Source organism: Mobula birostris, chromosome 1, assembly GCF_030028105.1.
Source record: "Mobula birostris isolate sMobBir1 chromosome 1, sMobBir1.hap1, whole genome shotgun sequence".
NCBI classification, from domain to species: Eukaryota; Metazoa; Chordata; class Chondrichthyes; order Myliobatiformes; family Myliobatidae; genus Mobula; species Mobula birostris.
In genome coordinates, this window is record NC_092370.1 from 153,046,658 (window position 1) to 153,061,789 (window position 15,132).

The 15,132-nt window shown below is 44.1% G+C and overlaps 1 protein-coding gene across 1 annotated transcript in view; it reads left to right on the forward strand.

The window, feature by feature from the left end:
- LOC140200692 (uncharacterized) overlaps positions 1–15,132 on the forward strand; it is a 409,587-nt gene that overhangs the window by 40,514 nt on the left and 353,941 nt on the right. Inside the window, exon 2 of the mRNA XM_072264267.1 lies at positions 12,978–13,016. Coding sequence (XP_072120368.1) covers positions 13,014–13,016 — 3 coding nt within the window. The 5' untranslated portion in view covers positions 12,978–13,013. The remainder of the gene's footprint in view (positions 1–12,977; positions 13,017–15,132) is intronic.

Sequence of the window (15,132 nt, forward strand, 5' to 3'; positions counted from 1 at the left end):
TTTTTAGTTGTCTTTTGTTGGATTTTAAAAGCTTCCCAATCATCCAACTTCCCACTCACTTTTGCTACCTTATATGCCCTTTCCTTGGCTTTTATGCAGTCCTTAACTTCGCTTGTCAGCCGTGGTTGCCTACCCCTGCCACTTGAGAACAACTTCTTTGGGACTTATCTAACCTGCGCTTTGTGAACTATTCCCAGAAACAACAGCCATCTCTGTTCTACTGTCATTTCCGCTAGTATCCTCCTCCAATCCACTGGGCAAGCTTCTCTCTCATGCCTCTGTAATTTCCTTTATTCCATTGCGATACTGATATATCTGACTTGGACTTTTCCCTCTCAAACTGCAGTAGGAGTTCAATCATATTATGATCCCTGTCTCCTAAGTGTTCCTTTACATTAAGCTCCCTAATAAGATCTGTGTTATTACACAACAGCCAATCTAAGTTAGCCTTTCCCTGAGTTGGCTCAAGTAGAATCTGATGTAAAAAGCCATCTCATATGCATTCAACAAATTACCTCTCTTGCAATCAGACGTCAACCTGATTTTCCCAATCCCCTTGCATATTGAAATCCCTATTACAATTGTGTCATTACCCTCATTGCATGCTTTTTCCAGCTCCCTTTGCAAACTCAACCCCATATCTTGGCTACTATTTGGAGGCCTATATGTGATGCACATGTTTTTTTTTAACCCTTGCAGTTTATAACTCCACCCACAAAATTCAACATTCTGTGACCCTATGTCACCTCTTTCTAAAGATATAATTTCATCCCTTACCAACAGAGCCACATCACCACTTATGCCTTCCTGCCTGTCTTTTGATACAAAGCTCCCAACTATGGCTTTCTTTCACCCACAACTCAGTGATGTCCACAATGTCATACTGACCAATCTCTAATTGCGCCACAAGTTCGTCCACCTTATTCCAAATGCTCTGTGCATTTAAGTACAGCACCTTCAGTTCTGCATTTTTTGTCCTTTTGAATCTTGCCTCTGTAGTACAATTGAACTCTACTCTGTCTGCATTTGTATCCAATCATTGGCTTGTCCTTACTTACATTATTGTTACTTCCTTAATCTACTTGTAAACCTGCTGGCTCATCCTCAGCTCTATCATACTGGTTCCCATCCTCCTGCCATATTAGTTTAAATCACTCCCAACAGCTCCAGTAAACCTGCCTGCAAGGATATTGGTCCCCCTCGAATTCAAGTACAGCCTGTCTCTTTTGTACAAGTCCTGCCTGCCCCAGGAGAGGTCCAATAACCAGAAATTTGAATCCCTGCCCTTAGCTCCAATTCTTCAGCCATGCATTTATCTGCTACCTCATTTAATTCCTATCCTCCCTGTATTCTTTTTTCAGGACCTCAGTGCCAGAGGCACGGCCGCTGTTGCTTCCCCCCAGCAGTACTCAAAATGGAGTACAACTTATTGTTGAGGGGGACAGCTACAGCAGTGCTCTCCACTATCTGACAGTCTCCCTTCCCTATCCTGACAGTCACCCATTTATCTGTCTCCTGTAGCCTTGGGGTGACTACCTCCCTGTAGCTCCTGTCTACCATCTCTTCACTTTCCCTAACAAGCCAAAGGTTATCGAGCTGCAGCTTCAGTTCCCTAACATGGGTCTCTAAGGAGCTGCATCTTGATGCACCTGGTGGAGGTGTGGCCATTGGGGAGGCTGGAAGTCTCCTGGAAATCACACAACTGACACACAGAACAGAATACTGGGTCTGTAGACATGCCCCTATTCTCTCAAGAGTTAAATAAGTTAACTCTTTGTTTGATCCCTACTTCTGAAGCTTTAGACACTTTTCCATTTTCTTCTTGACTAAATTCATCACCTCTCTGGACAAACAAGGTTCTCTCATCTTTCCATTCCTGTCCTTCTAACAGGAATATACCTTTCCTGTACCCTGTACAATTGATCTTTAAACACCCTCCACACGTCTGATGTGGACTTGCTGGAGAAAAGGTGTTCCCAATTAAAGCTTCTTGGTTCCTGCCTAATGGTCTCGTAATTTGCCCTACACCAACTTAAAACTATCTCACAAGGACCATAACTATCCTTGTCTATAGTAATCCTTAAAGTTAAGGAGTTATGGTCATTGTTCCCTAGCTGTTCACCCACTGAAAGGTTTGTCACCTGGCTAGGCACAGTACCCAACCCCAGGTCCAGTACAGCCCCTCTCATTGGACTCTCCACATATTGATTTAAGAATCCCTCCTGGATACACTTAACAAATTTTGGCTCATCTAAGCCCCTTGCACTGAGAATGTCCCAGCTTATCAGGGAAGTTGAAATCTCCTCTGACAACAACCCTATTATTTTTATTATTTTTACACATTTCTTTAATCTGATTACATATCTCTGCTCAATATCCTGGTAGATATTAGGGGGTCTGTAGTATAGTCCTATCACTGTGATTGCACCATTCCCATTCCTGAATTCCACCCAAATGGACTCTGTGTCTGACCCTTCTATTATGCTTAAACGAGATTTGCAGGGGGCTGGGAATTGCACTAACTACTGCACTGCCTGACTTTACTCTTTCTTGTTGAGCCACAGAGCTGGCCACAATGCCACCAGCCTGGCTGCTGTTGCTGTGATCTGATGGGTCATCCACTCCAGCTATACCCGAAGAGGTATACTTTTTGCTGAGGGGAAAGGCCACAGGGAACCCTGTACTGACTTCTTAATCTCTTTGCCTCTTCTGGTGGTTCACTATCCACTGTCCGAAGCCTGTACTCTGATTGTGACCACCTTCTCAAAAGACTTGTCTATAATATCTTCAGATTCATAGAACATAGAACATAGAATAGTACAGCACAGTACAGGCCCTTCGGCCCACAATGTTGTGCCGACCCTCAAACCCTGCCTCCCATATAAGCCCCCACCTTAGATTCCTCCATATACCTGTCTAGTAGTCTCTTAAACTTCACCAGTGTATCTGCCTCCACCACTGACTCAGGCAGTGCATTCCACGCACCAACCACTCTCTGAGTAAAAAACCTTCCTCTAATATCCCCCTTGAACTTCCCACCCCTTATCTTAAAGCCATGTCCTCTTGTATTGAGCAGTGGTGCCCTGGGGAAGAGGCGCTGGCTATCCACTCTATCTATTCCTCTTATTACCTTGTACACCTCTATCATGTCTCCTCTCATCCTCCTTCTCTCCAAAGAGTAAAGCCCTAGCTCCCTTAATCTCTGATCATAATGCATACTTTCTAAACCAGGCAGCATCCTGGTAAATCTCCTCTGTACCCTTTCCAATGCTTCCACATCCTTCCTATAGTGAGGTGACCAGAACTGGACACAGAACTCCAAGTGTGGCCTAACCAGAGTTTTATAGAGCTGCATCATTACATCGCGACTCTTAAGCTCTATCCCTCGACTTATGAAAGCTAACACCCCATAAGCTTTCTTAACTACCCTATCCACCTGTGAGGCAACTTTCAGGGATCTGTGGACATGTACCCCGAGATCCCTCTGCTCCTCCACAGTACCAAGTATCCTGCCATTTACTTTGTACTCTGCCTTGGAGTTTGTCCTTCCAAAGTGTATCACCTCACACTTCTCCGGGTTGAACTCCATCTGCCACTTCTCAGCCCACTTCTGCATCCTATCAATGTCTCTCTGCAATCTTTGACAATCCTCTACACTATCTACAACACCACCAACCTTTGTGTCGTCTGCAAACTTGCCAACCCACCCTTCTACCCCCACATCCAGGTTGTTAATAAAAATCACAAAAAGTAGAGGTCCCAGAACAGATCCTTGTGGGACACCACTAGTCACAATCCTCCAATCTGAATGTACTCCCTCCACCACGACCCTCTGCTTTCTGCAGGCAAGCCAATTCTGAATCCACCTGGCCAAACTTCCCTGGATCCCATGCCTTCTAACTTTCTGAATGAGCCTACCGTGTGGAACCTTGTCAAATGCCTTACTAAAATCCATATAGATTACATCCACTGCACTACCCTCATCGATATGCCTGGTCACCTCCTCAAAGAACTCTATCAGGCTTGTTAGACACGATCTGCCCTTCACAAAGCCATGCTGACTGTCCCTGATCAGACCATGATTCTCTAAATGCCCAGAGATCCTATCTCTAAGAATCTTTTCCAACAGTTTTCCCACCACAGACGTAAGGCTCACTGGTGTATAATTACCCGGACTATCCCTACTACCTTTTTTGAACAAATGATCCTGAGTACATTCCACTCCAGCTCCCAACTCCCTGACCTGGTCAGTTAGGTACTGAAGTTGAGTTCATTTTCCATAGACGTATTCATCAGAGAAACAATCAGATATCCTGAATTCCCACATCTGACAGGAGCAGCATTCCATCCTGACTAAACTAAAAAAGAACAAAAACCGCTTTTTTCTTCTTAACTGTTCCTCCACTTGTTCACATTGAAGCCTGTTAAGCCTAAGCCTTCACACTCTTTCACAGGCACGCTCCGACAATGGCTGCTCTGCTTGAGCCTACCCTGCTTTTATTTGCAGCTGATTTTAGGGCTCTGACACAGACACTGTCTGTGCCTGCGCAGCCCCAATGAACTGGCTTTGCCTGAATCAGCTTCTTTCATCCTTGCCCAATTTCCATAGGACTCTGGCACTGACACTTGCACTCCTCCTGCCTGAGCTGCCGAAAATAGACAGGTTTTACCTGAGTCTGCCTTTTTTATACTCGCACTTCAAACTTTGGTAGGCCTCCAACGCCAACACTTTCAGTGCCTGCGTAGCCAATAAAGGTCTAACAGCCACATGTCTGATGATAGTTAGAAACTGTTCAGCAACAGTCTCCGGCCCCAATTAAGTGGCATAATGTCCCAAGTACACAAAGGGAATACGGGCTATTTTCTTGATTGGTTTCTGTTTGTTAAGAGTTTTCCCAAATAAGCAGATGTCCTCATTAACCGATGGCCCAATTAACTGGAATCCACAGTATTCCCCCTATGTCTGCCTGTAATTTTGTTCCACTTTTCTCTCCATTGCATGATGGCAGTACAAGTGCATCTGATGGATATGTAGGATTGGCCAAGGGTTTATATACATTTTGAAAATAGAACTCTGAATGCAAGATGTATGTTCTGCAGCAATGCCATTTATTATCAGCATTATCAAAGATACAGACCAGTGGTGCAGCTAGTAGAGCCACATTCTCATTATACCAGAAATCAGGATTCAGTACTGACCTCTGCTGCTACCTTTGTGGTGCTTGCACACCCTCCTCATCCCATAGAAACATAGAAACACAGAAAATAGGTGCAGGAGTAGGCCATTCAGCCCTTCGAGCCTGCACTTCCATTCAGTATGATCATGGCTGATCATCCAACTCAGAACCCTGTACCTGCCTTCTCTCCATACCCCCGATCCCTTTAGTCACAAGGGCCATATCTAACTCCCTCTTAAATATAGCCAATGAACTGGCCTCAACTGTTTCCTGTGGCAGAGAATTCCACAGATTCACCACTCTCTGTGTGAAGAAGTTTTTCCTAATCTCTGTCCTAAAAGGCTTCCCCTTTATCCTCAAACTGTGACCCCTCATTCTGGACTTCCCCAACATCGGGAACAATCTTCCTGCAACTAGCCTGTCCAATCCCTTTAGGATTTTATACGTTTCAATAAGATCCCCCTTCAATCTTCTAAATTCCAGCGAGTAAAAGCCGAGTCGATCCAGTCTTTCATCATATGAAAGTCCTGCCATCCCAGGAATCAATCTGGCAAACCTTCTTTATACTCCCTCTATGGCAAGAATGTCTTTCCTCAGATTAGGGGACCAAAACTGCACACAATACTTCAGGTGTGGTCTCACCAAGGCTTTGTACAACTGCAGTAGTACCTCCCTGCTCCTGTACTCGAATCCTCTTGCTATGAATGCCAGCATACTATTCGCCTTTTTCACTGCCTGCTGTACCTGCATGCCCACTTTCAATGACTGTGAGTCAGCGGGAGTATTTAAAAGAGAGCAGTTTGTGGAAGTCAGCCATTTTTCTTGGCGGTTGATTGGGATAGGACTGCGTAAGTGCGTGCAAGTCAGTCTGTGAGTCAGTGGGGGTATTTAAAAGAGAGCAGTTTGACGGAGCGGGCGATGGAGCAGAGGGAGACAGAGTAGGAAGGCTTTGGCTCGAGAGGCTGAGGACGAGCTTCACTCCAAGTGAGGACCCCTCGAGAGTCTTCGCAAGGAGGCTGAGAGAGGAGACTACGCCACAGTTGGAGAGGGTGAGAAGTGGTGAAGAGATGACCGCTAGGCTGATTCAGTGTGCTGCGTGCATGAAGTGGGAGGTCAGGGACACTGATAGTGCCTCTGGCTCCTACACCCGTGGAAAATGTGTCCAGTTTCAGCTTCTGAAGGACCGTGTTGCAGCACTGGAGAGGCAACTGGATGACCTTAGGTTCATCTGGGAAAACGAGAGTTTTTTGGACAGGACCTACAGTGAGGTCATTATACCGAGGATACCGGAAGAGATAAGGGGGGCGAGGAAGGAAAGGATGCTTGAAGTACAGGAGACCCTGGGGGATGTGCCTCTCGTAAACAGGTTCACCCTCTTGGAAGCTGTCGGGACAGAAGATGATGCCAGCCTGAGAGGCGGTCGGGTCTGCGAGTCAACAATTGGCGCTGAAGCAAAGCCGAGGAGACAGACGTCAGGCAGAGCCGTGGTTGTAGGGGACTCCATAGTGAGAGGTACAGAAAGGGGTTTCTGTGGCAACAGGCGAGATTTAAGGATGGTGTGTTGCCTCCCTGGTGCCGGGATCCAGGATGTCACGGACCGATTGCAGGGAATCCTGAAGAGTGAAGAGGAACATCCGGAAGTCGTGGTGCATGTCGGCACAAATCATGTGGGGAAGAAGAGGAAGGACATTCTACAGCATGACTTCAGAGAACTCGGAAGAAGGCTGAAAAGCAGGACTTCCAGGGTGGTTATCTCTGGTTTGCTTCCAGTTCCTCATGCTGAAGTGGGCAAGAACAAGGAGATAATGGATCTGAATGTGTGGCTGAGGAACTGGTGCAGGAAGCAAGGATTTACATTCCTGGACCATTGGGCTATGTTTCGGGGTAAGGATGAATTGTACAAAAGGGACGGGTTGCACCTTAATAAGCGGGGCACCAGCATTCTGGCAGGCAGGTTTGCCTCTGCAACACGGGTGTGTTTAAACTAAGTAGTGGGGGGGGAGGGGACGAACTGGAAATGTAAGGATGGAGTTAAAGGGAAAGTGAGAATAAAAAAAGTTAAGAAAGAGCAGAATCAACAGAGCAGAAAGCTCAAGAAGCGATCGTACAGTATGGACAAATGAAATAGGAATTGATATGGGAGGTGAGGGGAGTAATGAATTAAAAGTATTGTATATGAATGCACGGAGTATAAGAAATAAAGTGGATGAGCTTGAGGCACAGTTGGAAATTGGTAAGTGTGATGTTGTGGGAATAACAGAGACATGGCTTCAAGTGGACAGGGCCTGGGAAATGAATATTCAAGGGTATATGTCCTATCGAAAGGACAGACTGATGGGCAGAGGGGGTGGGGTGGCTCTGTTGGTGAGGAATGATATTCAGTCCTTTGCAAGGGGGGACATAGAATCAGGAGACGTAGAGTCAGTATGGATAGAACTGAGAAATTCTAAGGGTAGGAGTTATCTACAGGCCCCCAAACAGTAGCCTGGATATAGGGTGCAAGTTAAATCAAGAGTTAAAATTGGCATGTCGCAAAGGTAATTCTATGGTTGTTATGGGGGATTTCAACATGCAGGTAGACTTGGAAAATCAGGTTGGTACTGGTCCCCAACAAAGGGAGTTTGTGGAGTCCCTCCGAGATGGATTCTTAGAACAGCTTGTACTGGAGCCTGCCAGAGAGAATGCAACTCTAGATTTAGTGTTGTGCAATGAACCGGATTTGATCAGGGACCTCGAGGTAAAGGAGCCATTAGGAGGTAGTGACCATAATATGATAAGTTTTAATCTACAATTTGATAGGGAGAAGGGAAACTCGGAAGTGTCAGTATTACAGTTGAACAAAGGGAACTATGGTGCTATGAGGGAGGAGCTGGCCAGAGCTCAATGGAACAATACCCTAGCAGGGATGACAGAGGAACAACAATGGCAAGTGTTTCTGGGAATAATGAGGAAGGTGCAGGATCAGTTCGTTCCAAAGAGGAAGAAAGATCCTAAGGGGAGTAAGGGGAGGCCGTGGCTAACAAGGGAAGTAATGGACAGTATAAAAATAAAAGAGAAGAAGTATAACATAGCAAAGACGAGTGGAAAGCTGGAGGATTGGGAAATTTTGAAAGAGCAACAGAAGGTAACTAAAAAGGCAATACGCAGAGAAAAAATGAGGTACGGAGGTAAACTATCCAAGAATGTGAAGGAGGATAGTAAAAGCTTCTTTAGGTATGTGAAAAGGAAAAAGATAGTTAAGACCAAAATTGGGCCCTTGAAGACAGAAATGGGTGAATTTATTATGGGGAACAAGGAAATGGCAGATGAGTTGAACAGGTACTTTGGATCTATCTTCACTAGGGAAGACACAAACAATCTGCCAGATATAATAGTGGCCAAAGGACCTAGGGTAATGGATGAACTGAAGGAAATTTATATTAGGCAGGAAATGGTGTTGGATAGACTGTTGGGTCTGAAGGCTGATAAGTCCCCGGGACCTAATGGTCTTAATCATTTTCCAATGTTCTATAGATTCACGATCAGTTCCTGTGGATTGGAGGGTGGCTAATGTTGTCCCTCTGTTCAAGAAGGGAGGAAGAGAGAAAACAGGGAATTATAGACCAGTTAGCCTGACTGTGGTGGGAGAGATGCTGGAGTCAATTATAAAAGATGAAATTACGACACATCTGGATAGCAGTAGCAGGATCGGTCCGAATCAGCATGGATTTACGAAGGGGAAATCGTGCTTGACTAATCTTCTGGAATTTTTTGAGGATGTAACTATGAAAATGGACAAGGGAGAGCCAGTGGATGTAGTGTACCTGGACTTTCAGAAAGCCTTTAATAAAGTCCCACATAGGAGATTAGTGGGCAAAATTAGGGCACGTGGTATTGGACGCAGAGTACTGACATGGATAGAAAATTGGCTGGCTGACAGAAAACAAAGAGTAGCGATTAATGAGTCCCTTTCGGAATGGCAGGCGGTGACCAGTGGGGTACTGCAGGGTTCAGTGCTGGGACCGCAGCTGTTTACAATATATATTACTGATTTAGATGAGGGAATTAAAAGTAACATTAACAAATTTGCCGATGACACAAAGCTGGGTGGCAGTGTGAAATGTGAGGAGGATGTTGTGAGAATGCAGGGTGACTTGGACAGGCTGGGTGAGTGGGCAGATGCATGGCAGATGCAGTTTAATGTGGATAAATGTGAGATTATCCACTTTGGTGGTAAGAACAGGAAGGCATATTATTATCTAAATGGTGTCAAGTTAGGAAAAGGGGAAGTACAACGAGATCTAGGTGTTCTTGTACATCGGTCACTGAAAGCAAGCATGCAAGTACAGCAGGCTGTGAAGAAAGCTAATGGCATGCTGGCCTTCATAACAAGGGGAATTGGGTATAAGAGCAAAGAGGTCCTTCTGCAGCTGTACAGGGCCCTGGTGAGACCACACCTGGAGTACTGTGTACAGTTTTGGTCTCCAAATTTGAGGAAGGACATTCTTGCTATTGAGGGAGAGCAGCGTAGGTTCATAAGGTTAATTCCCGGTATGGCAGGACTGTCATATGTCGAAAGATTGGAGCGACTGGGCTTGTATACTCTGGAATTCAGAAGGCTGAGAGGGGACCTTATTGAAACATATAAGATTATTAAGGGATTGGACACGCTGGAGGCAGGAAGCATGTTCCCGCTGATTGGTGAGTCCAAAACCAGAGGCCACAGTTTAAGAATAAGGGGTAGGCCATTTAGAACAGAGTTGAGGAAAAACTTTTTCACCCAGAGAGTGGTGGATGGATGGAATGCTCTGCCCCAGAAGGCTGTGGAGGCCAAGTCTCTTGGATGCTTTCAAGAAAGAGGTGGATAGAGCCCTTAAAGATAGCGGAATCAAAGGTTATGGGGATAAGGCAGGAACTGGATACTGATTGTGGATTACGAGCCATGATCACAGTGAATGGCGGTGCTGGCTCGAAGGGCTGAATGGCCTACTCCTGCATCTATTATCTATTGTCTAATTAAGCCCTTTGTCCTCCTCTGCTGGACTCTGAATTTCTCCCAGTCCTCAGGTGAGCTGCTTTTTTTGGCTAATTTGTATGTTTCTTCTTTGGAATTGGTACTATCCCTAATTTCCCTTGTCAGCCATGGGTGCACTACCTACCCTGGTTTATTCTTTTCCCAGACTGGGATGAACAGTTATTGTAATTCATCCATGCGATCTTTAAATGCTTGCCATTGCATATCCACCGTCAACCCTTTAAGTATCATTTGCCAGTCTATCTTAGCTAATTCACCTTCATACCTTCAAAGTTACCATTCTTTAAGTTCAGAACCTTTGTTTCTGAATTAACTGTGTCACTCTCCATCTTAATGAAGAATTCCACCATATTATGGTCACTCTTACCCAAGGGGCCTCTCACAACAAGATTGCTAATTAACCCATTCTAGACGGGGACTCATTGCTCAGTACCCCGTCTAGAATGGCCTGCTCTCTAGTTGGTTCCTCGACATGTTGGTTCAGAAAACCATCCTGCATACATTCCAAGAAATCCTCTTCCTCAGCACCCTTACCAATTTGGTTCACCCAATCTATATGTAGATTGAAGTCATCCATTATAACTGCTGTTCCTTTATTGGATGCATTTCTAATTTCCTGTTTAATGCCATCCCCAACCTCACTACTACTGTTAGGTGGCCTGTACACAACTCCCACCAGCGTTTTCTACCCCTTAATGTTATGCAGCTCTACCCATATCGATTCCACATCCTCCCGGCTAATGTCCTTCCTTTCTATTGTGTTAATCTCCCCTCTAACCAGCAATGCTACCCCACCTGCTTTTCTTTCATGTCTATCCCTCCTGAATATTGAATATCCCTGAATGTTCGGCTCCCATCCTTGGTCACTCTGGAGCCATGTCTCCGTGATCCCAACTATATCATATTCATTAATAACAATCTGCACTTTTAATTCATCCACCTTGTTAGGAATGCTCCTTGCATTGACACACAAAGCCTTCAGGCTTGCTTTTACAACACTCTTAGCCCTTATACAATTATGTTGGAAAGTGGCCCTTTTTGATTTTTGCCCTGGATTTGCCGGCCTGCCTCTTTTACTTTTCACCTTACTACTTTTTGCTTCTACCCTCATTTTACACCCCTCTGTCTCTCTGCACTTGTTCCCATCCCCCTGCCTTATTAGTTTAAATCCTCCTGAACAACAGTAGCAAACGCTCCCTCTCGGACATTGGTTCCCGTCCAGCCCAGGTGCAGACCGTCCTGTTTGTACTGGTCCCACCTCCTCCAACGCCCCAGAAATTTGAATTCCTCCCCCGTGCGCCATTTTTCAAGCCACGTATTCGTAGTCATAGTCATACTTTATTGATCCCGGGGGAAATTGGTTTTTGTGACAGTTGCACCATAAGTAATAAATAGTAATAAAACCATAAATAGTTAAATAGTAATATGTAAATTATGCCAGGAAGTAAGTCCAGGACCAGCCTATTGGCTCAGGGTGTCTGACCCTTCAAGGGAGGAGTTGTAAAGTTTGATGGCCACTGATATATCCTCCTATTTCTACTCTGACTAGCATGTGGCACTGGTAGTAATCCAGAGATTTTTACCTTTGTACTCCTACTTTTTAGTTTATCTCCTAACTCCCTGAATTCACCTTGTAGGACCTCATCCCATTTTTTTCCCATATCATTGGTACCTATGTGCACCATGACCACTGGCTGTTCATCCTCCCACTCTAGAATGTCCTGCAGCCGCTCAGAGATATCCTTGACCTTTGCACCAGGGAGGCAACATACCCTCCTGGAGTCTCGTTTGTGGCCGCAGAAACGCCTATCTATTCCCCTTACAATTGAATCCCCTATTACTATAGCTTTCCCACTCCTTTTCCTTCCCTCCTATGCCGCAGAGCCACCCATGGTGCCGTGAACTCGGCTGCTGCTGCCTTCCCCGTTGAGACATCTCCCCCAACAGTATCCAAAACAGTATATCTGTTTAGGAGGGAGATGACCTCAGGGGACTCCTGCACTAGCTGCCTACTGCTACGCTGTTTAGTGGCCACCCATTCCCTTTCTGCCTGTGTAACCTTTACCTGCGGTGTGGCCAACTTACTGAACGTGCTATTCACGACTTTCTCAGCATCGCGGATGCTCCAGTATGAACTCATTCGCAGCTCCAGCCGCTCAATGCGGTCTGCCAGAAATTGCAGCTGGACACATTTCCTGCACACACAGTCGTCAGGGACACTGGAAGTATCCCTGATTTCCCACATGCTGCAGGATGAACAAACCAGATATGTGTGGTTTGGTAATTGGTATAATTTGGTGAGAATAAAATGTGGAATTAATGTCTGATTCGTGTAAATATCTGATTGATGGTTGGTATGGACGAAGGACCGAAAGGCCTTTTTTCTGTGTTGTATCTCTCTGACTGTTTTTTTAAAAAAAGGGGAAAAAAATCTCCTTTTAATAGTATTACTTTCATCCCTGTATAAATGCATATTCAAAACTATTTTTTCCTCTGCATCAATGTTTTTAAAAGAAAATCTGCAACCCACCATGTTCTTGTATTTCCTGTACATTTTGGCCTCTAAGCAGGGGCTCTGGTTGTGTGTGATCTTCACAGTTTTATAGTATTACTTGTACAATTGTTTGGATATTATAGGCTACCTAGTCTTCTGCAGTCTGTTTAAAGAGGAAGATGTAGTTTTAAGTATGCTTTCTCATACTTTCGCCTATGTGCTTTTTCTGTGGAGTAATTCATTTACAATTTTTGATATGTATGATGGTTAATTTTAAAATTTGTCCTTGCAGGGAGAAATTGAAAGGATACATGAATATAGTGAAATTATGGTAAGTGTGCAGAAATACTGTATCACAATTATTTTTCCATGATATATTTGAAAAATTGTGCCAATCCATTTGTAATATCTTTTATCCCCCATTTCTTTCTAAAGTAATCCCAACTTCTCCAGCTGTGTTGAAGTATATAAAACTGTGCTCTTATAGAGCCTCTGGCTGGTTGTTTGGAAAGTAAAATACTACATTTTGGAAATCTGAAATAGATCAGAGAATTTGGGAATGCTCATCAAGCCAGGCAACATCTGTGGTGAGAAAAGCAAAAAAATGAAAAATTGAGATAAAAGGTCATGTGTCTGAACTATTTTGGAGTTTTTTATTGTCTACTTAGCTATTGCTTTCCTAGTAGCTTTGGATGGGGTTGTCTGTTGGTGATTTAATACATGGTATGTAAATTGGTTTACACCTCAATGATTCTGGAGATTTTTTTGAGGTTTCTGTGGGTTGAAAATTATTAAAACAAGATTGTATTTCTGAACCTCCAGTAACATGATCTGATACTTTATACTTTATATTTTATTGTCGCCGAATAATTGATACTAGAGCGCACAATCATCACAGCGATATTTGATTCTGCTCTTCATGCTCTCTGGAGTACAAATCGATAGTAAATATTAAAAATTTAAATTATAGATCATAAATAGAAAATGGAAAGTAAGGTAGTGCAAAAGAAACTGAGAGGCGGGTCCGGATATTTGGAGGGTACAGCCCAGATCCGGGTCAGGATCCGTTCAGCAGTCTTATCACAGTTGGAAAGAAGCTGTTCCCAAATCTGGCTGTATGAGTCTTCAAGCTCCTGAGCCTTCTCCTGGAGGGAAGAGGGACAAAAAGTGTGTTGGCTGGGTGGATCGTGTCCTTGATTATCCTGGCAGCACTGCTCCGACAGCGTGCGGTGTTAAGTGCGTCCAAGGATGGAAGATTGGTTTGTGTGATGTGCTGGGCTGTGCTTACCTTGAAGCTGATGGTAATACCTATGTATTGTGATTTCATAATCAATTACAACGATTTTTACACGATATGGGGTGTATGTCATTTAAAATGGTATTGAATAAGATGCATATTTTTGAAAGGAGGGTGAAATTAAAAGAAAAGATTAAATTAAATATAATGCAATTGGATTTCATTTAATTTAACCTTTTAAGTGGAAAAATTCTGTTTGTGAGTGCTTTATGAGTACAGATTTAAAAGGTAGTGTCCTGGACAAGAGGATTAAGGAATAAGCAAGACATGTTATGCATGGAGGAAGAACAAAGGGTAGCTAGAGAGGGTAGGACCATTCAAGGCTAAAGTAGGAAATTGTGCCTGAAGCCAGAGGAAGCAGGTGTGGTACTAAATTACTGGTTTGTATTGGTATTCATCAAGGAGAAGGGCTGGCCTGGAGGGTAGTAAGATTATTTTGGGGTATGCTGATATTCTAGAGTATGTTGATATCAAGGAGAAGGATCTATTGAAGAATGTTAAGACGGATCAAGGCCCAGGGCCTGATGGGTTCTGTTCCAGGTTATTCAGAGAATCAAGAAAGGAGATTACTGGAGTGTTGATGAGTTTCCAGAGGACTCGAGTAGTCAATGTTGATTCTTTGTTTAGATAATCCAGCAAATTATAAATTGGTGAACCTTACATCAATGGTATGGTAACCATTTTAAAGGATTCTCAGACATGGGATTTACTTACATGGAAAAGCATGTGTTTAATAGTGACAACATGGCTTTATATGAGGCTGATCATATCTTGTGAACTTGATTGAGTTATTTCAGGAGGTGATGAAGATGATTGTAAGGTAATGGTTGTTGTCTGTGCAGACTTTAGTAGGGCATGTGACAGGTCTCTAATGATGGGGTGATCCAGAAGATTAAGATAGTTAGTGTTGGAGGGTTAGCCTGACTGGAGGACTGTAACCAGTGGTGTTCCACCAGGATTAGTGTTTGGAAGTTATTTTGGTCAAAACTGTAGATGATCTGATTAGAAAGTTTCCAGATTACACAAAAGGAGGAGGAGAAGATGGCAGCACAATGCAGCATGGGTGGCCTCTCCGGTGAATGATATCTGTATTTGTCAAGTAGGATGCCGTGCACAATCCTGATTTGATGGAGACAGACGTGAGAAGCAC